General features: G+C 38.8%; 1 protein-coding gene across 1 annotated transcript in view; it reads left to right on the top strand.

The window, feature by feature from the left end:
* Positions 1-93: 93 nt before the first annotated feature.
* The window catches only part of MCEE (methylmalonyl-CoA epimerase), a 28812-nt gene continuing 4356 nt past the window's right edge, over positions 94-24549 (top strand). The window contains exons 1-2 of the mRNA XM_059180202.1: positions 94-257; positions 11068-11405. Coding sequence (XP_059036185.1) covers positions 173-257; positions 11068-11405 — 423 coding nt within the window. The 5' untranslated portion in view covers positions 94-172. The remainder of the gene's footprint in view (positions 258-11067; positions 11406-24549) is intronic.

Here is a 24549-nt window from a genome sequence, read left to right as displayed (position 1 = left end):
GCTTCAATACGTCAAATAAGAACCAGCCCACCCGCCGCACCACGGGCGCGCAGCAACGCTCGCCACGCCTCCTAGCCTCGTAGGCCCCGCCCCCAGCCGCGTGGACCCGCCCCTCGACCGAGCTCCTTTCGCCGCGTGAAGCACCCGCGGGTTCAGTGGGTCACTTTCCAAAATGGCGCGCGTGTTGAAGGCGGCGGTGGCGACCGTGGCGGTGGCGGCGGCGGCGGCGGGGGCGGCAGCGGCCGAGAGTGCAGTAGGTGAATACCCAGCGCGGTCGGGGATCTCCGGGGAGCGGGGCGCGCGGGACGCGAGGCCGGGGGCTGGGACAGGCGGCGGGTGGCCAGAGCACCTAAGTCCACTGCGTTCTGTCCCCCGGTCAGCCCCTGCAGGCAGGAGTAGATGAAGTCAGTGGCAGAGGGACCGTGAATGTTAATTTCCAGGGCACCGTAGGAGACGGGAGAAACCAGAAAGAAGGGCAAGTCCTTTAAAAAACAAGGTGAACTCCCAAGTCCTTCCAGTATCCCGCTGGAAACCCTTGGAGGTCAGTTGTGTGAAGAATACCAAGGGAGTGGTTTTTTCCCTCCTGCCCTAGTATGTTTATTATTACGTATGTAAACAGGAAAGACAGACGGATTTGGCAGGTTCCTTGAGTCTTGTACACCCCCATCAAAAAAAAGCTGGATCGACTCAGTAAATGACAGAAACTCAAGTTTTCTGACTCTCAAGCCACTCACTTTCTCCTCTTTCTTTTTCTTTTCTTTTTTTCTTATAAAGATTTTATTTATTTATTTGACAGACAGAGATCACAAGTAGGCAGAGGCAGACAGAGAGAGAGGGGGAAGCCCGCTCCCTGCTGAGCAGAGAGAGCCTGATGTGGGGCTCCATCCCAGGACCTGGAGACCATAACCTGAGCTGAAGGCAGAGGCTCTAACCCACTGAGCCACCCTAGCCCCCCTCTTTCTTTTTGCTCTTTCTTCTTCATCTCTATTTCAATTAATGAAATTCCCTGTTAGGGAGAGTGCCAAGTGGTAATGTCTCAAGAGTTACTCCTGAGCATTGGCCATAAAGCCTTCAGTTCAGGGATGAACCTTTAGTAATGTTAGATCCCTTTGCTACGTAGTGCTTTCTCTATTCCGCCTATTCAAATGTACAGTTCTAGCCGGGCGTTGGAGTCCCACCTTAAACTAACCAGTTCTTTATTGACCACTATCGTCTTCCCGACCGGTCACAACATTTCTTAAACATTTATCATTGCAAGTCACCAGGGCTAAGTTAGAGCCACATACAAAGAAGTATGCCATAATAGTTTTAGTTGTCTCAGTACTTTGATATATCAGTTTGAAGAGGTGGTATGTATATATGAGAAAATACTATAAGAGGCTGAGCACAGCTTGTTGAAATGAATCTAATTAATAGGTGAGTCTAAAGCTTTTATAATAACATACCCTCCTGGTCCCTCCTTCCTCTCCTTGGTGAGATACAAGCAGCATCTTAGCTCATGCACAATTGCAAGCAACCCTTTGCAAAAAAACAAAGCTAAGAAAATGAAGACAAAAAGTCATCTCTTATTATCTCTTAGAAAACCCTCTGTTAGAATGTAGATATTGTGCATAAAATATACACTAGAGATATTAAAAGTTGAGGATCAAAAGAATGGTAAAAATTTCAGAGGAAAGAGAAAATTCAACATTATGGTTTAATAACACCAACTTTGATGTCAGACAGACATGGGCTTTAGGCCCAGCTTAGTGTGACCTTGAAGAAATTACTTAATCAGGCCTAATTTCCTTGTCTGCAAATGGGGAAAATAATATTTTTCGATGCATGGAATTATGGTAAAGATTGAAGTGCTCACTGAACAATTAGTGTTAGGTCTATTTTATGGCTGTGAGAACTAATAGAGCTAGGCTAGCACATGATGTACTTCTACTTCAGAATTCACGATTTCGCGGTTTGGTTAGGCAAGATTACAGACTTAGGCAAGTTTATAGGGTAATATTGTTGCATAACTCTCACAATGAAATAAAGTCATGGGTGTCTACTGGTAGTGAGGTCAGATCAACAAGATGGTACATCATGGTATGCCATAGGATTCAATTCTCTACTGTTAGTAAATCCCAGCAGTATGGAGAATGTCTAGAGACTAGGGCATATCTGCACTGGGGATAATAACCAGTTCATACAGTTCTTGAAAGGCAGAATTGTTACATAGTTTCCACTTCTACATAATGTTAAAAGGATTTCTCAAGTTAAAGCAATAGTGGTGAGCAGTGTGGGAGAGTTAGAGGGTTACTCTAAACAACTAATTTTAACTTGAAAAAATTGTAAATCACTATTCACGTATCAAAAAGCAAAAAGAGGACCATGCCTATAATACCTTCCAGCAGCATTTTTCCACCGGAGTGTCAGTAGTCACTAAACACTGAAATACAACCAAAGATCTAAAATCCCAGCCCACACCATAAGTTTCCTATAGTAAAAGGAGAGTGGTATCCTTGTGATAAAAAGTAGTGAGTTGTGGATTGATGGAATGATGCAGGGAATACAGAAATACTATGTGTGCCAAAACATTAATATGAGTAATACAAGTAATCTTTAGTATTTAAGTCTAGTCTAGTATCACATATAGGGTAGGTGCACAGTCAGTTTTTTCCTTTAATAGTGCAAAATATGTTAGAATGTTAAAATATGTTAGAGATGTTTATGTTTATAAGCAAGTTATTGATATAACCTTTCTGTAAGTGCTAATAATGATCATTCTTGGAATTTGCTATGTACTTTGTGCCAAGTACTTTTCTAAACCCTTTATATTATTCATTTTAGTCCCATGACTACTCTATGAGGTAGGTATTATATTCCTATATGAGAAAAGAGAGACATGGAGAGGGTACGTAACTAGGGTACTAATGCCAAGTTACAGAACTAATGGTAGCGTCAAGATTTGAACCAGGACAGTTTAACACTGGAGCCCACATTCTTACCCATAAGACATGCTGCTTCTCATATGATACTTACACACAAAACCTGAAAGTGAATGTATAAATAATAATTTGAATATTAAAGAAGAGACATTTTTATATGTGTATTTTTAGAAATATTTTTATTCAGTAGTTGATGGGGGGAAACTATGAGGAAGGGAATATAACTTCCAGAAAGTCATACCTTCATTGCCGAACTGAATGTTAATAAAGATACATTTTTTTGGTAAACTATATAGACATCTGTCACAAGGGAAAAGTAAAATGAAAATAGTGTATTCTAAAGGCCAGCTCTGATTTATCCTCCTATTTCAGATGCTTGAACCTTAAATAACCCCACTTTGTCTTTTATTGTGGTTAAATATACAGAACATAAAGTTTGCCATTTTAACCATATTTAGGTGTACAGTTCAAGGGCATTAAATTAGTTGACCCTTGAACAATATAGGTTTGAACTGCATGGGTCCAGTTATACTCACTATTCCCCAGTAAAGTACTGTAGATAAATTTCTTTTACGATTTTCTTAATAATATTTTCTAGCTTTCTTTATTGTAAGAATATATCACATACAACATGAAAAATATGTGTTAATTGACTCTCTGTGTTATCAGTAAGACTTCTGGTCAAGACTTCTGGTTTTGGGTAGTTATATGTGGATTTTTGACTGTGTTGGGGGTTGGCACTCTTAATACCCCCAGTTTGTTCAAGAGTCAATTGGATATTTGTATTGCGAATCCGTCACCACCATCCATCTCCAGAACTTTCACCATCCCACCCTGAACCTCTATACCCATTTAACAATAACCCCCATTATCCTCCACACCCAAGCCATGGTAACCATTATTCTACTTTTTATGAATTTGACTATTCCAGGTGCTGTATGTATGTGGAATTATATAATATTTGTCCTTTTGTGAGTGGCTGTTTCTCTTGGCATGTTTTTAAAGTTCGTCCATGTTTACCTAAGGTGTCAGAACTTCATTCCTTTTTAAGGTTGAATAGTAGTCAATTGTATGTGTACACCACGTTTTATTTTTTCATCTGTCAATGGACACTTAGGTTATTTCCAGATTTGGCTATTGTGAATAATCTATGAACATGAATATGTAAATATCTCCTTGAAGCCCTATTTTCAGTTCTTTTGGGTATATACCAGAAGTGGGATCACTGGACAGTGTGGTAATCTTATGTTAGGACCCCACCTTTAAGGAACATAATACTTCACAGAAAAACAGGAGAAGCTCAGAAAAATGAATCCTATTAAGCACACACAATAAATTCCCATTTGGCTTGCAAAGGATTGACTTCATGAAAAAAGGTAGTTTTGAAAATAGAAGATGATCTGGGACACCTGGGTGGCTCAGTGGGTTAAGCCTCTGCCTTCAGCTCAGGTCATGATCTCAGGGTCCTGGGATCGAGCCCCACATCAGGCTCTCTGCTCAGCGGGGAGCCTGCTTCTCCTTCTCCCTCTGCCTGCCTCTCTGTCTACTTGTGATCTCTCTCTCTGTCAAATAAATAAATAAATAAAATCTTTAAAAAAAAAGAAAGAAAATGGAAGATGATCCTGATAGGAGACAACTGTGGCCAAGTTATAGGACTGTGAGGAGAGATTTACTTTTATTATGGAGTCATATGTAAGTGGGGTAACAAAAGCATGGTGTGTTTACTGACTGAGGTAAGTAAAAAGTTATTCCTACCGGTGTTTTAAACAGGTTGTAAATATGGATATGGTGCTGTGGGGAATCCACTGGTTGAACACTGAAAATATATGGACTTCTTACCAAACAACTCATTACCAAACAACTTCATTAGACATTCATTAGAATGTCTTTCTAAGTATGTTATGTCTCCGCAAATAAGATACACAAAAGTTCAGACTTGAGAACTTACTACATGTTCTAAAATTAGATAATGTAAAATTTGAAGAACTTTGCAAATACATAAGAAAACAGTGAACACTTCAAATGAGGGAACCTTGTCGTGTGTAAATTATAGGAAGACCATATTACATGTGACTTTCAGACCTGTTAGGAAACCTTATTACAAGTGATTATTCACAGTTTTTTGGCACTTTATGTACAAACTCAACATAATTTCTTTTAAACAGTAAGTGCCCTTAATGCATTTGAGTACAGACCTTTGCAGCTGAAGCCTTGTTTGGAGCCCTGTTTGGAAAGACTGGTCTGAGATAAATGCAATCTGGATGGAAGGAAATGCAATGTTACTTTTAAGTCAAGACACTGAAAGTATTTAGTAAGAGCCAATATTGAAAGAAAGATATGAACCAAAGTTAACATACAGACCAGATTTGGTGACATATCGATTTCTTATATGTGAGATTCTTGTTTCTTAAATCTGTAGATACTCATCTTTGCAATCCTGTTGGGTTTTAACACTCCTGTTTTTTTTTTTTTTTTTTTAAAGATTTATTTATTTGAGAGAGAGAGAGAGCACATATAAGCAGAAGGGAGGAACAAAGGAAGAGGGAGGGAGAAAAGGACCCCTTCATTCCATGTTTTCTGCCCCAGTTTGCTTAGTCTATAGGATTGCACTTTAGACTTTTAGCTAAAGTAATCCCATTGTTGTTGTTTTAAGGTAATTCACATAATGTAACATTTTAAAATATACAAGCTATCAACATTATATTTACCATGTTGTGTAACCATAATCTTATTTAATTCCAAGACGTTTTCATCATCCCAAAGGGAAATCTTGTGCCAGTTAAGCAATCAATCCCGATTCCCACCTCTGTCCAGCCCTTGGCAACTACTATTCTGCTTCTTGTCTCTATGGACTTACCCATTCTGGCTATTTCCTATAAACATATGACCTTTTATGTCTGGCAGCTGTCACTTAGCATAATGTTGTCACTTAGTATAGTGTTTTCAGGGTTCATCCATGTTATATCATTGCTTCATATCCACTACATGGATTATATTCCACTGTATGAATATAAATCATTTTCCATGGCCATTGGGAATAGTGCTGTCATGAAAATTTGTGTACGAGTTTTTGTTTGAGTACATGTTTTCAATTATTTTAGGTACCTAGGAGTGGAATTTCTGAGTGACATGCTAATTGTGTTTTTAACTTTCTGAGTTTTCCAAACTGTTTCATGGCAGCTCTATCATTTTACATTCTTACCAGCAATGTACAAGGATTCCAGTTTTCCACTTCCGTATCAACACTTTCAGTTGTGCATATGAAGTGGTATCCTGTTGTGTTTTTGATTTGCCTTTCCCTAATGGCTAATGATATCGAGTATCTTATATGGTTTTTGCTTATTTTTATGTTCTTAACCCTTCATTTTTTAAAGTGTATTTATTCATTTAATCTCTACATGCAATGTAGGGCTCGACCTCATGACCCCGAGATCAAGAGCCTCAGGCTCTACCAACTGAGCTAGCCAGGTGCCCCTCTTTTTTTTTTTTTTTTTTAAGATTTTATTTATTTATTTGACAGAGATCACAAGTAGGCAGAGAGGCAGACAGAGAGAGGAAGGGAAGCAGGCTCCCTACTGAGCAGAGAGCCTGATGTGGGGCTCAATCCCAGGACCTGGGATCATGACCTGAGCTGAAGGCAGAAGCTCTTACCCAGGAGCCCCAGTTGTTAGCATTTTTAAAATTCACTACCACCATGCTCTTGAGATGGTTTCTTGCTCTCCACAGATTACCCTGCATACCACTCAGTTAGCAAATGATCATTGTATATCAATAATAATGAGAATGGCTGAATTTATTGTGCACCTATTATGTATGTCTGGTACTGTATTATATTTTTTATACCAAATATCTAATCTTTACAGCAAACTTAGCAAGATAGATATTTAGTGGGTAGTGACAGAATTTTTTTAAAAACTGAAATAAAATGCAACAGAGTAGAAACTGTCAGAGCACATCACATCTATTGAGTAGGTATGCTTTTCATGAAGTTTACTTTCAATGGTACATTTATGTACATGTGTACTAGTTTGGAATACACGCGAATTTCAAAATGCAGGTCGTCCATAGAACTGAGCTAGGTCATCCTGTTGATAATGACAACCTTTGGTTATTTCCGCTATCAGTAATACAGGCTTGAGCACAGCAGAAGACTATCTGAGGCTGAATTTTGCCTTCTACTGACCTATGATACATCACGTTTGTCAAGCAGTACTGGTTACCAATCCCAGGGGAAGACTAAATACTTCTCCCCGTTGCGTCTTGGTGTCAGAGTCTTCAAAGGAAACACAAGCAGTAGATGGCAGAGTGCTTTACTTTCATAGAAAGGAGACAGAGCAAGATTACCTTTAATAGTGGGTGTTGGTCCACCATTGCCAATGAGTCTCTCCCAGTGGCCAGTGCAGGACAGTTTACATATGCACTCTTCTCTTGTGCTGTCCCCTCTCCACAGAGGACTGATAAAACAATGAGGACTCATGTAACATATGACACACACACACTTTAAGCTGAGACAAAAGGGCATTCATTGAGCCGGACAGAGGGAAAGCTACTCTCGGGATAAGGTGATATGCCCTGCGCAGGCCCTGTGGGCTCTTCTCTCTTGGTAAGGAGGTTTTCATCTTTATCTGACTGAGTGGGGGGTTGAAAGACTACACACATGAGACTTCCTTTCCCCACAAGGTTTGTGGTCTTAAATAGTGTCATTTTAATTTCCTTATTATCAGTAATTTCCGTAAAGGGGAATTAATTATTTGTTAGCTGGAGCTCTGTGATACTAAGTACTGTTTAATGTATTTTCCATTAAGAGCTAAATCTAATTGTTTAGAATATGTGTTCTTCAATTTGCCATTTTGTACCTTCTTTATTAGCTGATGTAGTTTTACAAGATTATTTTTAGACCTCGTGTATGTATATAGCTTTCATTCTGGGGAGAATCTGGCTCTTAAAATCCAGTGTTTTGGGGACCAGGGAAACAGTAATCCACAGAGAGAACACATTACAAGTCTTCCATTTCTAAATGAAAGAGATTTCTTCACATTCAGAAGTAGTTCTGCTTCTAATTCTTCAAAATTATAAAAAGGAACAGTTTTAAAAAATCTGGTCTCAGAGGGAATTCTCAGAAGTTTAAGGACCCTCTTAATCTTTGCTTGTTTTTCTTGCAACAGTGAGATATTTTCCTTAGTAATTATTTTTTTAAATGACATTGAAAAGCACTGTAGTGGTTGTGACTTTTGATACATATTACTGTAAGACAAAAAATCAGTTATAAGTAGAAATAAAATTGCTTGTTCTCATCATTGAATGTGTGTTGTTTCACTGTCACATTCAAACTTACCTCTTATGAAATGCAGAGAATAGCAAGTAATCCTTAATGATGTGTAGTTGTCCTTTTAAGTGTGATCAATAAATAAATTATGAAAAATACCATCTTTGTTTTAAATCTAAAAAGCTCAGAATTAATTTTTTGATTCCAGACAGTTGTTTCAGAGCAGAGTAATTTTGACATAGTTTTTCCATTTATCTGCCTGATTTAACTTCAGTAATTAAAACCAGAATAGGTATATAAATGATTTTTACATGTATTATGCATTTCTTTTTTTTTTAAATTTTTTATTATGTTAGTCACCATACAGTACATCATTAGTTTTTTTTTAATTGGTGATTTTTTTATTTTAATTTTTTATAAACATATATTTTTATCCCCCGGGGTACAGGTCTGTGAATCGCCAGTTTTACACACTTCACAGCACTCACCATAGCACATACCCTCCCCAATGTCCATAACCCCACCCCCTTTGCCCAACCCTCCTCTCCCCAGCAACCTTCAGTTTGTTTTGTGAGATTAAGAGTCACTTACGGTTTGTCTCCCTCCCAATCCCATCTTGTTTCATTTATTCTTCTCCTACCCCCTTGACCCCCCCATGTTGCATCTCACTTTCTCATATCAGGGAGATCATGTGATAGTTGTCTTTCTCCGATTGAATTATTTCGCTAAGCATGATACCCTCTAGTTCTATCCACGTCGTCGCAAATGGCAAGATTTCATTTCTTTTGATGGCTGCATAGTATTCCATTGTGTATATATACCACATCTTCTTGATCCATTCATCTGTTGATGGACATCTAGGTTCTTTCCATAGTTTGGCTATTGTACACATTGCTGCTATAAACATTTGGGTGCACATGCCCCTTCGGATCACTACGTTTGTATCTTTAGGGTAAATACCCAGTAGTGCAATTGCTGGGTCATAGGGTAGTTCTATTTTCAACATTTTGAGGAACCTCCATGCTGTTTTCCAAAGTGGTTGCACCAGCTTGCATTCCCACCAACAGTGTAGGAGGGTTCCCCTTTCTCCACATCCTCTCCAGCATCTGTCATTTCCTGACTTATTGATTTTAGCCATTCTGACTGGTGTGAGGTGATATCTCATTGTGGTTTTGATTTGTATTTCCCTGATGCTGAGTGATATGGAGCACTTTTTCATGTGTCTGTTGGCCATTTGGATGTCTTCTTTGCAGAAATGTCTGTTCATGTCCTCTGCCCATTTCTTGATTGGATTATTTGTTCTTTGGGTGTTGAGTTTGCTAAGTTCTTTATAGATTTTGGACACTAGTCCTTTATCTGATATGTCGTTTGCAAATATCTTCTCCCATTCTGTCAGTTGTCTTTTGGTTTTGTTAACTGTTTCCTTTGCTGTGCCAAAGCTTTTGATCTTGATGAAATCCCAATAGTTCATTTTTGCCCTTGCTTCCCTTGCCTTTGGCGATGTTCCTAGGAAGATGTTGCTGCGGCTGAGGTCGAAGAGGTTGCTGCCTGTGTTCTCCTCAAGGATTTGGATGGATTCCTTTCTCACATTGGGGTCCTTCATCCATTTTGAGTCTATTTTCATGTGTGGTGTAAGGAAATGGTCCAATTTCATTTTTCTGCATGTGGCTGTCCAATTTTCCCAACACCATTTATTGAAGAGGCTGTCTTTTTTCCATTGGACATTCTTTCCTGCTTTGTCGAAGATTAGTTGACCATAGAGTTGAGGGTCTATTTCTGGGCTCTCTATTCTGTTCCATTGATCTATGTGTCTGTTTTTGTGCCAGTACCATGTTGTCTTGATGATGACAGCTTTGTAATAGAGCATGAAGTCCAGAATTGTGATGCCACCAACTTTGGCTTTCTTTTTCAATATTCCTTTGGCTATTCGAGGTCTTTTCTGGTTCCATATAAATTTTAGGATTATTTGTTCCATTTCTTTGAAAAAGATGGATGGTACTTTGATAGGAATTGCATTAAATGTGTAGATTGCTTTAGGTAGCATAGACATTTTCACAATATTTATTCTTCCAATCCAGGAGCATGGAACATTTTTCCATTTCTTTGTGTCTTCCTCAATTTCTTTCATGAGTACTTTATAGTTTTCTGAGTATAGATTCTTTGCCTCTTTGGTTAGGTTTATTCCTAGGTATCTTATGGTTTTGGGTGCACATCATTAGTTTTTGATGTAGTGTTCCATGATTTATTGTTTACGTATAACACCCAGTGCTCCATGCAATACGTGCCCTCCTTAATACCCACACAGGGCCAACCCACCCCCATCTAAAACCCTCACTTTGTTTCTCATAGTCCACAGTCTCTCATGGTTCATCTCCCTTCCAGTTCCTCCCCCCTTTATTTTCCCCTTCCTTCTCCAAATGTTCTCCATGCTGTTCCTTATGTTCCACAAGTAAGTGAAACCATATGATAATTGACTTTCTCTGCTTGACTTATTTCACTCAGCATAATCTCCTCCAGTCCCGTCCATGTTGATGCAAACGTTGGGTATTCATCCTTTTTGATGGCTGCATAATAGTCCATTGTACACATGAACAGACACTTCTCCAATGAAGACATATAAACAGCTAACACCACATGAAAAAATGTTCATTATTAGCCATCAGGGAGATTCAAATCAAAACCACATTGAGATACCACCTTATACCAGTTAGAATGGCCAAAATTAACAAGACAGGAAACAACATGTGTTGGAGAGGGTGTGGAGAAAGGGGGAGCCCTCATACAACAGTTCGTGGGAATGCATTTAGTTTTTTAAAAAATTAATTTTACAAATCCATTAATTCTCAAAAGGAGGATATCAATGGCTATTCACTTTTTCAGGGTTTTTTTCCAGACTTCAGACTTCAGCTCCGAAATTAAGAACTTTCTCCACATCACAGTCCTCGCTTCAAGCAGCAAGTCCTGTGTGGAACCTAGGTCGACTCAATCATGTAGCAATTGCAGTGCCAGACTTGGAAAAAGCCACAGCGTTTTATAAGAATGTTCTGGGGGCCCGGGTAAGTGAGGCGGTCCCTGTTCCTGAGCATGGAGTGTCTGTTGTTTTTGTCAACCTGGGAAACACCAAGATGGAGCTGCTTCATCCGTTGGGAAATGACAGTCCAATTGCAGGTTTTCTGCAGAGAAACAAGGCTGGAGGAATGCATCATATCTGCATTGAGGTATTTTATTTCAATGTTTGGTGTTTCAAATTTCTCTTTTACAAAATGTCTCTTACTCTTTAAGACTATGTATTGTCACTGTCATCAAAACTGGTATTAAGTTCTTTAAAGGGAATGGTAATAGTGGTCTTACTCAAAGATGGATCCGTGGGTATATTCTCTTTCCCTCTAGAAGACTGAGTAATAATAATAATAATAATATATTTTATCGAAGTCTGGATTTAACAGCCACAACAAAGGCCACCAAAGCTGGCCAAAGCGGATTTGTATCTTTGCTATAGTATTTATTGATCATACACAACCTTTCACGTAATAGGAATAGAGCTGCTTTCACTATCACAAGGCAGTTAGAAGAAGGTGAAAAGACTTCATAGAGTAAGAATTTCCATATACATGCTAACTATTCTTATGATTATTTTCTATCCTTAAAATTCTAATAATAACTTGTTCCTTATTATAAAAGCGATACATTTTCAATTACTGACTGTGATTTTTAAGACCTTTCAATTGCATCTTACAATTCCCAAGAAAAACTTGAAATGTTAGACAAGAACATTCTCATTAGAGAGCCTCTATCTGTAGATATTCATGTTCAGATAACTGCCTTTTGTAAGACCAGCGATACTAATTACGCTTCATTTAAATTATTTTGATAGGACAATTCTTTTCATAGAAAGAAAGGCATAATTAATTTGTAGGCCTTGTTCCTAATCTAGAATAGAAGGGGGTTGATTCTAGAGAGAATTCAAGGATTTATTCAGTTCATTTTGCAAACATATTTAAGAACCTACAGAGTGTACTCCACTGAGTAATGCGATTCAGCAGTGAAGAAGAAACAGACCACGCACACAGTGAGGAGGGACAACTATTTAAAAAGGGAATTAGAGTATCCTACGATAAAGCAAGATTAATACACATGTCTTCTCAGTAACATCAATAAGGGAAAGATTGCTCCTGGCTGGCGGAGGAGGTGAGAAGGCATCACAGGGCATGAGTTGTAATGAAGGTGAAGGAATTCCCCAGATCAACAAGAGGAGAGAGGTATTCCAGGCAGAGGGAACAGCATATGCGAAGGGATAGTTATACTAACCACTCACATTGAATCCTTTGGCAGTATATGAAGGACTCAGTGTGTACTATTTTCTTTCATTTTCACAGCTACTCTATGAATCATTCTACTCACCTTTGACAGTTAACTTGCCTCTAGTCAAATTAGTAGTAAGTGGGAAGGCTGAGGGTCAAACCCAGATTTGTTCTGATTCCAGGATCAGCACTGTGAGCCATGGTACCAAATTGCCTTCATTATATTGGGTAATTTTAAAATTTGAGGCGGGGGAGCCATAACATGTTAGGAGCTAAACATATCTACTATTTAACCTTTACACCTTTTTGGAGAGGTTAATTTTGGCTGCAAGTCTTTATTTCAGTGGACTTTAGGGTTTGTCTGAGATACCCCCCCAGGATGAGAAGCAGGATCATCAACCTTTGAACGGACGCTTCCCTGTCCCACACTGCAGTGTCTGTGTTCTACATCAGAGAGTCCATGCCTTCAAAGGAAGCTGCCATGTGAGTTAGAGTTCAGTTAAGTAAAGAACAGTGGAAGTTCAGTAATGTAACAGTGTATTCAAAAGTACAGATTAAAAGGGGGAAATGAAAATGTAATGTCAGTATAAAATAAAGGTGTACAATAGGAAAAGGTGTGAAAAGTTAGTTTCTAAGTTAGTATGACACCATCTGTCATCATTCTCTGCTCTTGGTAAAAAAGAATTAAGTGACTTAACTAGATACGTGGATAGATGGATTTTATTTTTCTCTTCTCAGTCTAAAAGTGAGGTGTTCCAGAGGGGAGGAAAGGCAGAGAGAAAATACAGGGCAAATGCCTGTAAGAGGATCTAGAAATTACACATTTCACTCTGCTCATGTCCCATCAGCCTGAGCTTAGTTACATGGTACTCTCGGCTGCAGATGCATCTGTAGGCAGGTGGCTAGGTACCCTGCTAACGTTTACGCTGTTGCTATAATTAAAAGGAAGAAAAGGGGAAACCATACTGGAGACCACCAATCTATGCTACGCTTGGTAACTTTTAAAAAGTGGTATTGCCAGAATAGCGTGACACTTTTTTCTGAATGAAGATATGCTGTAGGATAGTGTCGCTGCTGCTGCAGTCTATGAAATGAAGTCGTCATCCCATGCAGGGGTTCGATTCCCTGACTCACCAGAAAGAACAGAATTCCTCACCTATCCTTGAACAGGACACATTTCTGTTGAACGAAACCACTGAGATTTCAGGGTAATTTTTCTTTTTTAATGTAAAGACATATTTAATGATTCTTTCAATCACAGACACAGGATTAGGCAAACACCAAGAAGTGGATGGCATATTAAACTGGGTGATTTGAGGAGAGCTTAGAAAGGGAATTACTTACAAGATGTGGACCAAGTTTAGGTAGTCAACAGTACATAGCACAGTATCCCTAAGGCCTAGCTCTGGGGTGGGATGGGGACTGTTAGAACCTCTAAATCTGAAGGGGCAAGGGGCAAGTGAAAGACCATTACCAAGACCTATGAGGGAAGTGTCTTGAGCAGGTCTCTAAACAAGAGTGATGGCCTACCTCAGAGGGAGCAGGCCTGGGAAACTGGGCAGGGTGGGGTGGGGGAATAAATATCCTTACTTCACTTGTCCCTCACCTCCTGTCTTTGTATTAGCTGAACCCAGTTGGAACCAGAGGAAAAGCAAGTCAATGAATGCAGGCAAACTTCCTGACAACAGAGCACAATGAAGCAGAGGGGAACACAATGAAGAGGGAAACCAGAGAGGGAATGGAAGATATCTGGCATACTTGCCTTCCTGTTGACTCTTCAGGCTAAATTATTAGAGCACAGTAGAACTTGGCCTATTTTGGCTAATATAACTTGGGTCTGAAATTGCCTTTTACTAAAGGTACAAAATATGATAGAATTGGTCAGAAAATACTTCCTTGGTCATTACAGTTACTGTTACCATCAATATGCATTATCCTACACGTTGTTGTTGTGGCAAACAACAGCTATTTGATTTTTTTTTTTTTTTTACTTGGTTCAAGACTTCAATGGGCATAAGTAATAATTTTCATAGAGCAGATAACTATTTGATTTTGCTTAGGATTTTGTGGGCTGGGAGTTTGGGGGAGGGCTCTGCCAGCCAGTTCTAACTTGCGATCCCTCATGTGCATATGGTCAAATGCTGGCTGGGGATACAGTCATGGGAAGGCGCTGTTGGGCTGGGCATCCCACAGGCCTCACCTGAGGTGGCAGCTGATTTCCAGTTAGCAGCTGGGTACTTGGGCAGGCCTTCCAGTAGGAGCCCCTGTTTGTAACCTGTTCAGCTTCAGTTGCTGATGGTAGTTCTAAGGGTAGTTGGACTTCTTAGTGGTCAGCTGGCTTCCCCCAGAGTGTCCCAAGAGAGCCAGGCAGGACCACATGGCCGTTTTTGTCCTAGCCTCTGAAGTCCCACTGCAGTCTCTTCGTCATACACAAGCTTTTCAGGCCGACCAGCTGCAAGGGAAGAGGACGTCGGCCCTGCCTCTTAATGGGACGAGCAGCAAAGAATCCATGGACAGGTTTGATAAGCGTATAGCCATCAATGTGCTGATGTGTTCTAAGCAATAGGAAAATGTGGGAAACTTTCAAATGCCATAGAATGATTTTATTTCCAAAGAGCCAGAAGTGGGAACCAGCAGCATTCTCATATGCATGAGGAAGTAACCTATCTAGCTTTTGTATAAATAAGGAAATTCAAGATCCATGCTTTAAAGGCAGAAAATGATAAATATTACATACACAGTGATACGTAAAAACCAGTGACTTTGGCTTTTCCTGTTTGGAGGATAGGCAATGTTCAGAAATGTGTCTTTTTAAAAACTAATTATTTTTTAAATTGTGTTAGTCACCATACAGTACATCATTAGTTTTTGATGTAGTGTTCCATGATTCATTGTTTGCATATAACACCCAGCGCTCCATGCAGTCCGTGCCCTCCTTAATACCCATCTTTTGCATCCACATGGATGGGACTGGAGGAGATTATGCTAAGTGAGTAAGTCAGACAGAGAAAGTGAATTATCGTATAAGAAAAAAGTTTCAGTTGGCTTAAGAGAGATTTTAGACAAAATGAACTTTTTTCTTATATGTGAATTAGTTTCCCACTCACTTATCAACAGTTTTCTGTCAAAGTTGGCTTTTGGTTTCATTTTTTCTTTCCTAATCTCTTATACTTGGGTGGTTTGCCTTTTACTAGACTAGAGAAAGTTTAAGAGTCACCTTCCCTCGCTTGCGTATGGACCAAGTAGCCTGCTGTTGTCTCGCACAGCTTTTACTGATGCTGCTGGTGTGCACTTGGTGCCTTCTCCAGGCCTCTCCCTGAGGAGATGGTCCTGATACGGATAGAACTAGCTGTACTTTCCCTGAGTAACTTGCTCAGAGAGTAAGGTACGTCACAGTGAAAACCTTTCTTACTCAACAAATTTGTATTGAGGTTGTATAAAATGTTTAATGCTCCCATGCTGGCTAGTAAAGACCCCAAGTAACGTCTCCCTTCCAGAGGGACCCTTCCCTGGAACCTCTGCACTCCTCACGCATGTACACATGCACATACACACACTTCATCAACTAAGTTAGCACTTTCTGCAGGGGTCTTCCAGAACTCTGATCCCTAACAAGTTCCCCTCTCTTTTATTTGACTGGTATCTTTGTCTGCATTATATCACTGATAAGTATTTTCAGTTTCACTCTGATCCTCACTGCCTTCAGTCCTGGGGATATGTAGCTGAGCAGAACACAAGTCCCTCGCTTCCTGGAGTTGGGCTTGCCTCATTTATTCACGCATGCCCTGCATTTTCCACAGAGGACTGGTGGCAACTGACCAAAATACAGTTTGGAAGATATAAAATAATGAACATAATTAATAGTGCAAGTTAAAAAAGAAGTGTGAGGCAAAACTAAAGGTAAGATTAGTATATTTGTTTTACCCAGCATTGCTCCATGGTTTCCAAAACAAGAGGGAAAATAAAGAATAGTCAAAATAATTACGGCTCCTTCCGCCTTCTTTCCCTTCCCTTCCTGAACCAGTCAGTGTTGAAGACTTTGGGAAGGGCACAGCAAAATGGTTGTCAGTGTTTGTGGGGAGGGCTGGAGTAGCTCAGAGCAGGGTGTTGGGGCCAGAGTGGGGTAAGAAGAGCATCAGCAAGTGGGTGCTGGCTGCCATGAGAAAGCCAAGGATTGAGTAAGATGCCCAGGCATGAGGAGGTCCAGCTCAGGGTGTCAGTATCTGAGCAGGATAGGGGCAGAGAAGTGTACCTGCAGGGAGACAGCCCAGCTTCAGATGGCTGCATAGGAAGGGCATCAGCATGGAAGGCTAGCGCAGTGCAGGCCTGTTGAGGGTGGCATCCGTATGGGTGGGAGGGGGGCAGCATGGAATGTAAGAGCCTAAATAGTGTGAGGGAGGTATTAGCACCAGGTGTTGGGGGGGTAGGGTGGGGGAGGGGACCTTGCATGGAGAGTCAGGGCCTGAGGACTGTGAGGAGTGTGTCAGTGCAGAGGGAGATGGTGACACAGTGTGGGGAGTTGAAGCCAGGTGGGCTGGTGAAAGTTCTCACGTGAGGCAGCCTGATGTGGGGAGCCAGGGCCTGAGCGGGCTGAGGCAGACATCCACATGCGCTGGAAGCAGGTATAGGGAATCAGAGTCCAAACACCAGTGTACACCTTGGCGCAATTCTGTGCATGAGATTGGGACCCAAGCACGGTGAGGAGCACTGTCCTGCAGGGAGTGCCCAAACCCAAGTGGGTTAGATCTCCACACAGGGGGCCTGGTGATGTGGGGTAGTGATCGGGAGCGCAGATGGCTTGGGAGGGGGAGGCAGCCAGAGGAGAGGGAGGGGACATACACGTGGTGAAGAGTACATTGCTGAGGGAAGGACAGCTGCAGGAATAAGGGCTGATTTCTTAGAGGGTTTAATAAAATAAGTATAGTGAAGATAATGAGAGTCAGGTTTGCCAGTCTGAGAAATGGTATGACAAGTACAGAAAGGATAGTAGATTTCATCTAGAGGTAATCCTGCTTGCACCAGGCTGATGGGGGAAAGCACATGATAAATTTGTTATTTAAAAAATAGGATTGGGGTTTCTGGGCAAGCTCAGTTGGTTAAGTGTCTGCCTTCGGCTCAGGTCATGATTCCAGGATCCTGGGATCAAGCCCCGTGTCCAGCTCCATGCTCCATAGGGAGTCTGTCCCTCTCCCTCAGCCCCACTCCTGTTTGTGCTCTCTGTCTCTCTCAAACAAATAAATAAGATTTTCTAAAAAAAAAAAAAAAATTAGAAATAAGATTTTAAAAAGTGTAAAGAGATGCAGCAGTTTTATTTTCTGAGTAGTCCCATACTAGAGGATTTTTTTTGTTTGTTTATGGTTTTATATCTTTTATAGATCTGTTTCCATTGAGCAAATATTCCTTATGAAAGGAAAACTCTAAAGCTAGTGAGACAACTTACTTTTTGCATACTGGGGAATGTCTATTCTTTAACCAAAAAGGCAGAAAAATCTGCTTTTTGAAAAGTTCCATTCTCTTTTTGGCTTTATAGTAAACCCTAGGGGATAGTTAAGCTCTGTGAGTGATCTCTGTCACTAATTCCCAGATGTGAGAGTTTCATAGAACTATAACATTTTCAGAAAACAGAACAAAACAAAAAAAGTGGACAGTTTAATGAGGTTTTAAACTTTCTGTGTTATTAAGGGAAACAAATCTAAACTTCCAACTACTGCTAACTTCATTTTGTAAGAGAAAGTGCAAATTTACTACCAAGGAAAAGAAAGAAGGAAAAGAAGAGATCCTCTTAGAATAAAAAAATCCTGTCAGTTAAACAAATGTGGAAGTTGAGGTGAACTATGCCCTTCTGACAATTCTGAAGAATACACAGGAACCCTTTGAGCCCCATGCAAAGTAACATTGTTAGGTTTGCATAATTTACTGTCTTTAGTTTGGCGTGGGGAGACAATGAAACAAATATTTCATCCAGACTTTTCATTTTAACGTGGATGGTGGATCCATTTCATGGATTTATGCTAATTTGGAAATTAAATTTCATTCATTATTGATATCATTTAGGATCATTGTAATTTTATATAAAATAAAAAGCCTTTATTTTTGGAAGTAGTCAAAATATGCACCATTGAAAGTGCATTATTCTGTAAATTACTCAGTGTAGAATTATTGAATCAATGTAGTTGTATACCTGAAATTAATATGTTATATGTTAGTTATAGCACAATAAAATTTTTTTTTAAGTAGCATACTACTTCATAAAATTTGGTCACGGAGAGTTATGTACTTTAAAAAATGTTACTTAGTCCAACTCCTTGTCTTCAAACAAGTATTGACATTTTTCAGATGAGGCAGTTCAGGATCAAAGAGAGCACAAGATGAAGATTCTGAAGTCTGTTTGTGACAGTCCAAACATCTTTTATTTGGAGTACTGGCACTCTTAATTTAAAAATGACAGGAGAAATCAAAATAAATTTTTAGACACAAGGTACAACCCCACAACCACTACTACCCCCCCAAAAAAAAAGCTGATAAGAAGAAGAGATAAATAGCCCAGGTTTTCACTTAATGGCATTCAAAGTCATATAGAGCTATAAGATGCATAACTGTAATTGTACAAAGGACTGTAAAAGCAAAAATTCATAGATGGGTTATCATTAACTGTGTTATTTTTTATCCTTAGGGGGAAAGACTTAATTTCCCAAGTCAGATTGCTTTGCATTTCTCATAACCTTAAAGTACATAATGCACCTACTTTCAATTCAGAAAATTAAGACAGTTTTATTTCATTATTTTTATTACTCCCAAGCAAAATATTAGGAGTACTCCTGAAGAATTGTAGATTTTATAGCAACACTCTAACAGAAGGATGAATATGGCACAAGATCTTTAAAATCAAAATCAGTAATAGAAATAGATGCTTGTGCAATGTTAATGTAGGCATCGGAGACACAGGAGTCAACCCAAAGTGCCCTGGTAAGTGTCTCTATTAGTGTAGGCATTTTTTCAAAATTTAAATCTAGTTTATTAAATCTCAGAAGTATTTCTTGAATTAAGGGATATTGAAGAAGCAGTGTACTAAAAATGGAGATGCAACATCGTATTTGTAGATATTTATACTTGGGTAGAATGTTCTATAATGAGAATATCCATGATCATATTTAGCATAGAAGTTACCAAAAGGACACTTGGAAAAAAAGTCATGATTCTATTATGAATTTTTTCAAATGTAATGAAAGTAGAAAAAAAAATAATGTAGAAGAAGAAGTATAAAAATATAATGAACTCCCATATTCCCATCAGGCAGATTCAACAATTTTCAACATCTTGGCACATTTGCTTTTTTTTTTTTTTCTTAAACTATTTAAAAATCATTCACAACATGTAATTTTACCTTTATGTAGTTTGTGTCTCTAAGAAATGGACCATGATGATATTATCATAGGATCAAATTTAAAAATAAATCTTTTGTCACCATGATATACATAGTCCATGAGGCAGATAGGTTAGATTGATTCACAAATATCTCTAGATAGACTTGTTCTAATCAGGACTCAAACAAGGTCCACTTATTACAAATAGTTGTTAATCTCTTTAGGCCCTTTAAAAAAAAGTTATTAACTTCTTACTAGTATAGTACATTTGTCAAGATTAATGAACCAAATTGATACATTATTATTACCTAAAATCTGTATTTAGATTTTCTTAGTTTTTACCCACTGTCCTTTTTCTGTTCTAGGATCCCATCTAGACAAACCACATTACATTTAGTTATGTCTCCTTAAGCTCCTCTTGCCTGTGACACTTTCTCAGTGTTTCCTTGTTTCTGATGACCTTGCTATTTTTGAGGATTACTGGTCAGTTAGTTATTTTGTAGAAAGTCCCTCAACTGAGATTTTTCTCATGATTAGATAGACTAGGGTTATTGATTTGAGGGAGGAAGACCACAGAGGTACACATCACATCAAGGATGTCATCAACATGACTTATTACTATTGATATTGACCTTTATTCCATACCTGAGAGAATGTCATCATGTTTCTCCACTGTAAAGTTACACTCTTTTCCCCTTTCTCCATAATATAATCTTGGGAAGGAAGTCACTGTGTGAGGCCAATGCTGAAGGGATGGAGAGTTATGCTCCATCTCTTTTATAATTCCATTAATTATTTGGAATTTTCCTGAGTCGAAGATTGTTCCATTCTTCCCCATTTATTTATTTAATTATTCATTATTTGATAATTTGCTTATTTATTAGGACATTTATTTATGTCAGTGAGGATTTCTAAGTATTTATACTTAGGTCTATAATCCAATATCACTTTATTTTGTTGCTCAGATAATTCCAGTTTTGTCAAAAGGGCACTTTGGGTTGACTCCTATTTCTCTGATATACCTCATCTTTTTGTTTGTTTTCCTCCCACATTTCCTTAGTTTCTGGCATTACAAGATGCTCCAGATTTACCATTTATATCCTCTGCCCTAGCCTAAAACCAGACATTTCTCCAAGGAGCACTGGTTCATTTTACTAGAGAAGAGTATTAGAAACCAAGATCTGGGCTCTGTTGTTGCTACTGGAATGTTACTGTTTCTTGGCCTTTTGAGCTAACAGAGCAAGGACATATATGTGTGTATACTGGATGGATGTATAAATAAATGGATAGAGATTTCTTTAGATAACCAGATAGAACTTTTACAATGTATATATATCATATTCATGAACTCACAGGTTCATACTGGTGTCTCTAACTGTAACTAACCCATTACCATGGGAACCACTGGATCCTTCTTATTCATAACTGCCCATTCCAACTGAAAAACTTGACTCCCACTATCTGCCATCCGTTTATTTAATTGTGCAATTTCAGTATGGATATATAGTGGTTGTATTTGTTTCCTAGGGACGCCATAATAAATTACCACAAACCTGGTAGCTTGAAACAGCAGAAATTTATCTTGTTACAGTTTTAGAGCCCAGAGTCCAAAATCAAGAGAAAGAAATATGGGGGGGGGGGGGGCGGGAATGGGAAACCAGAATAGACCATAAGAGAGATGTAGAACATGGTCAAAGGTTTTATCCATATATGTGGAATCCCAGAAAAAGAGAAGAGAGAAAATAGAGCAGAAGCAATAGTTGAAGAAATCATCTAAGGCCATTACCAATTTGAGATAAGACATCCACCTGCAGATTTTGGAGGCTCAGCAATCCCATGTAGGGCAAATTCAAGTAAAACCGTACCTGAGCACACCACTGCCCCGCTGAAAACCAAAGATAAAGAGAAAATCTTAAAAGCAATCAAAAAAAGACAACAGAAATTGTGAAATAATACGTAATGACATTTTTTTAAGATACTGACAAAAAACACTGCCAATGTAGAATTCTAAGTTAGCTGAGAGAAGAGAGGCCAGATTTATCCCCTTGCCTAAAACAAACAAAAAATCTAAACAAAATATATGAAACGATTTTCTGGCATTGAACATCAGACAGCACGACACATTCCTGAAAGAAGGGAAACAAAATGAGCAATTTCCCAGCTTACTGGCTGGAGAAAGTTTCCAGGAGTCTGGGGAAGCCAGGGTGATTGAGTTTGCAGTATAAAGTATGAGAAAGAGAGTTTTCCAGAGATCTACAGTACCTCTCAGGTCTTCATCTGAATATTAAGTCGTGCATCCACATGAGGAAGCTACCTGAGGTTGGGAATAGAACTCTGGAAGTATTAGAGGTGACAATCCGTACACCAGCTGGAGTAGTTTGTGTTCTTACCCACCATAGTGGAAATCCTTGTGATTTATGGGACATAGGGTAGAATATTGAAAAGGACTTTGCCTTACCCATGAAGAAAATCAGTCCTAGACTAAAGTCTGCTCTGATCCTTCAGTAAGTGGGTAAATAAACTGTTATATACAAACACTGAGTTATTTTCAACACTGAAAAGAAATAAGCTATCAAGCTATGAAAAAATGTGGAGGAATCTTAAATATATATTATAGTGAAAGAAACCAATCTGAAAAGGCTAACTACTGTCTAACTATATAACATTCTGGAAAAGGCAAAACTATGGAGACAGTAAAAACATCAGTGGTCACCAAGGGTTGGCGGTGGGGAAAGGATGACTAAGCAGAGCACAGAGGATTTTTAGGGTAGTGAAAACACCTTGTATGATGCCATAATGATGGGTACATGTCATACATTTGTCCAAACCCATAGAACGTGTAACACCAAAATGACCCTAAGGTGAACTTCACTTTGGGTGATAATGCTGTCAATAAAGGTACTCAGTTGTAACAAATATCACACTTTGATGGGTGTGTTGATAATGGCAGAAGCTATGCACCTTTGGGGGCAGGGGTTATATGTATGAAATCTTTGTACCTTGGGTCAATTTTGCTGTGAACCTAAAACTGCTCTTACAAAAAGTTTAAAACAAAACAGTCATTCTAGAATTTTGCAGTTGATGAAAATATCCTTGAAAAATGAAAGTGAAATGGAAACATCTTACATTGAACAAAAATGAGAGGATTCCTGTCCGGTAGACCTGCACTATAAGAAAAACCAAAGAAATATGCAGGATATAGCATTCATCCCTTTAGGATAGAGGGTAATAATACCAAATGAAAATTCAGATCTTTACAAGGAATGAAGAGCACCAGAAATAGTAAATTTGTAGGTTAAAATAAAATAACTTTTTATTACTTTAAATTATATAAGAAACAATTGACTTGAAATTTTTTAAATGTAGGGTTTATAACAGAAGAAAAACTTGATAATTGTATAAAGGTGGGGAATTGGGCAAAGGAAAGTATACTGTTATAAGCTTCTTATATATGAAGTGTTAGACTAATCAGATAAAAATGTACATTGTAAACTCTAGAACACTCATTAAGAAAATTAAAGAAGGGGTTCCTTCTTTAATTTTCTTAATACTATGCAGCCATCAAAAGAAATGAAATCTTGCCATTTGCGACAACATGGATGGAACTAGAGCGTATCATGCTTAGCGAAATAAGTCAAGCGGAGAAAGACAACTATCATATGATCTCCCTGATGTGAGGAAGTGGTGATGCAACATGGGGGCTTAAGTGGGTAGGAGAAGAATCAATGAAACAAGATGGGATTGGGAGGGAGACAAACCATAAGTGACTCTTAATCTCACAAAACAAACTGAGGGTTGCTGGGGGGAGGGGGTTTGGGAGAAGGGGGTGGGATTATGGACATTGGGGAGGGTATGTGCTTTGGTGAGTGCTGTGAAGTGTGTAAACCTGGTGATTCACAGACCTGTACCCCGGGGGATAAAAATATATGTTTATAAAAAATAAAAAATTTTAAAAAAAATTTAAAAAAAAGAAAATTAAAGAAGGGATAACTAAAATATAATTAAGATAAAACTGAATAGTACGAAAATACATGTTTTCTTCCCCAAGTTTTTATTTAACGTCCAATTAGTTAACATACAATGTAATATTAGTTTCAGGTGTAGAATTCAGTGATTCAACACTTATAGTACCCAGTGCTCATCCCAATAAGTTGCACTCCTCATCCCCATCACATATTTCACTCCTCCCCCCACCCACCTCCCCTCTTGTAACCATCAGTTCTCTATAGTTAAGAATCTGTTTCTTGGTTTTACTCACTCTCTTTCTTTTTTTTTTTTTTTTCCAAAAATACATGTTTAACCAACAGAAGTCAAGAAAGGAAGAATGAAGTATTAATAAGACAAAAAAAAAAAAAAAGATAGATTCAACTATATGAATGTTAATTAAATATAAATGGATTAAACAGTTAAAATCCTAGGATTATATATCTGGATTTTTAGAAAAGATTTTATTTATTTGGCAGGGAGAGAGATCACAAGTAGGCAGAGCAGTAGGCAGACAGAGAGGGGGAAACAGGCTCCCTGTTGAGCAGAGAGTCTGGTGCAGGGCTCGTTCCCAGGACCCTGAGATATGACCTGAGCCGAAGGCAGAGGCTTAACCCACTGAGCTACCCAGATGCCCCATGTCTGGATTTTTTTTTTTAAAACCCACAGATCTAAAAATTGAATTAAGAAAGCAATTAAGATTTTAATTTTAA

Source organism: Mustela lutreola, chromosome 7, assembly GCF_030435805.1.
Source record: "Mustela lutreola isolate mMusLut2 chromosome 7, mMusLut2.pri, whole genome shotgun sequence".
NCBI classification, from domain to species: Eukaryota; Metazoa; Chordata; class Mammalia; order Carnivora; family Mustelidae; genus Mustela; species Mustela lutreola.
The sequence above is the reverse complement of the archived record's forward strand: the minus strand, read 5'-3'. Positions and strand labels throughout refer to the sequence as shown.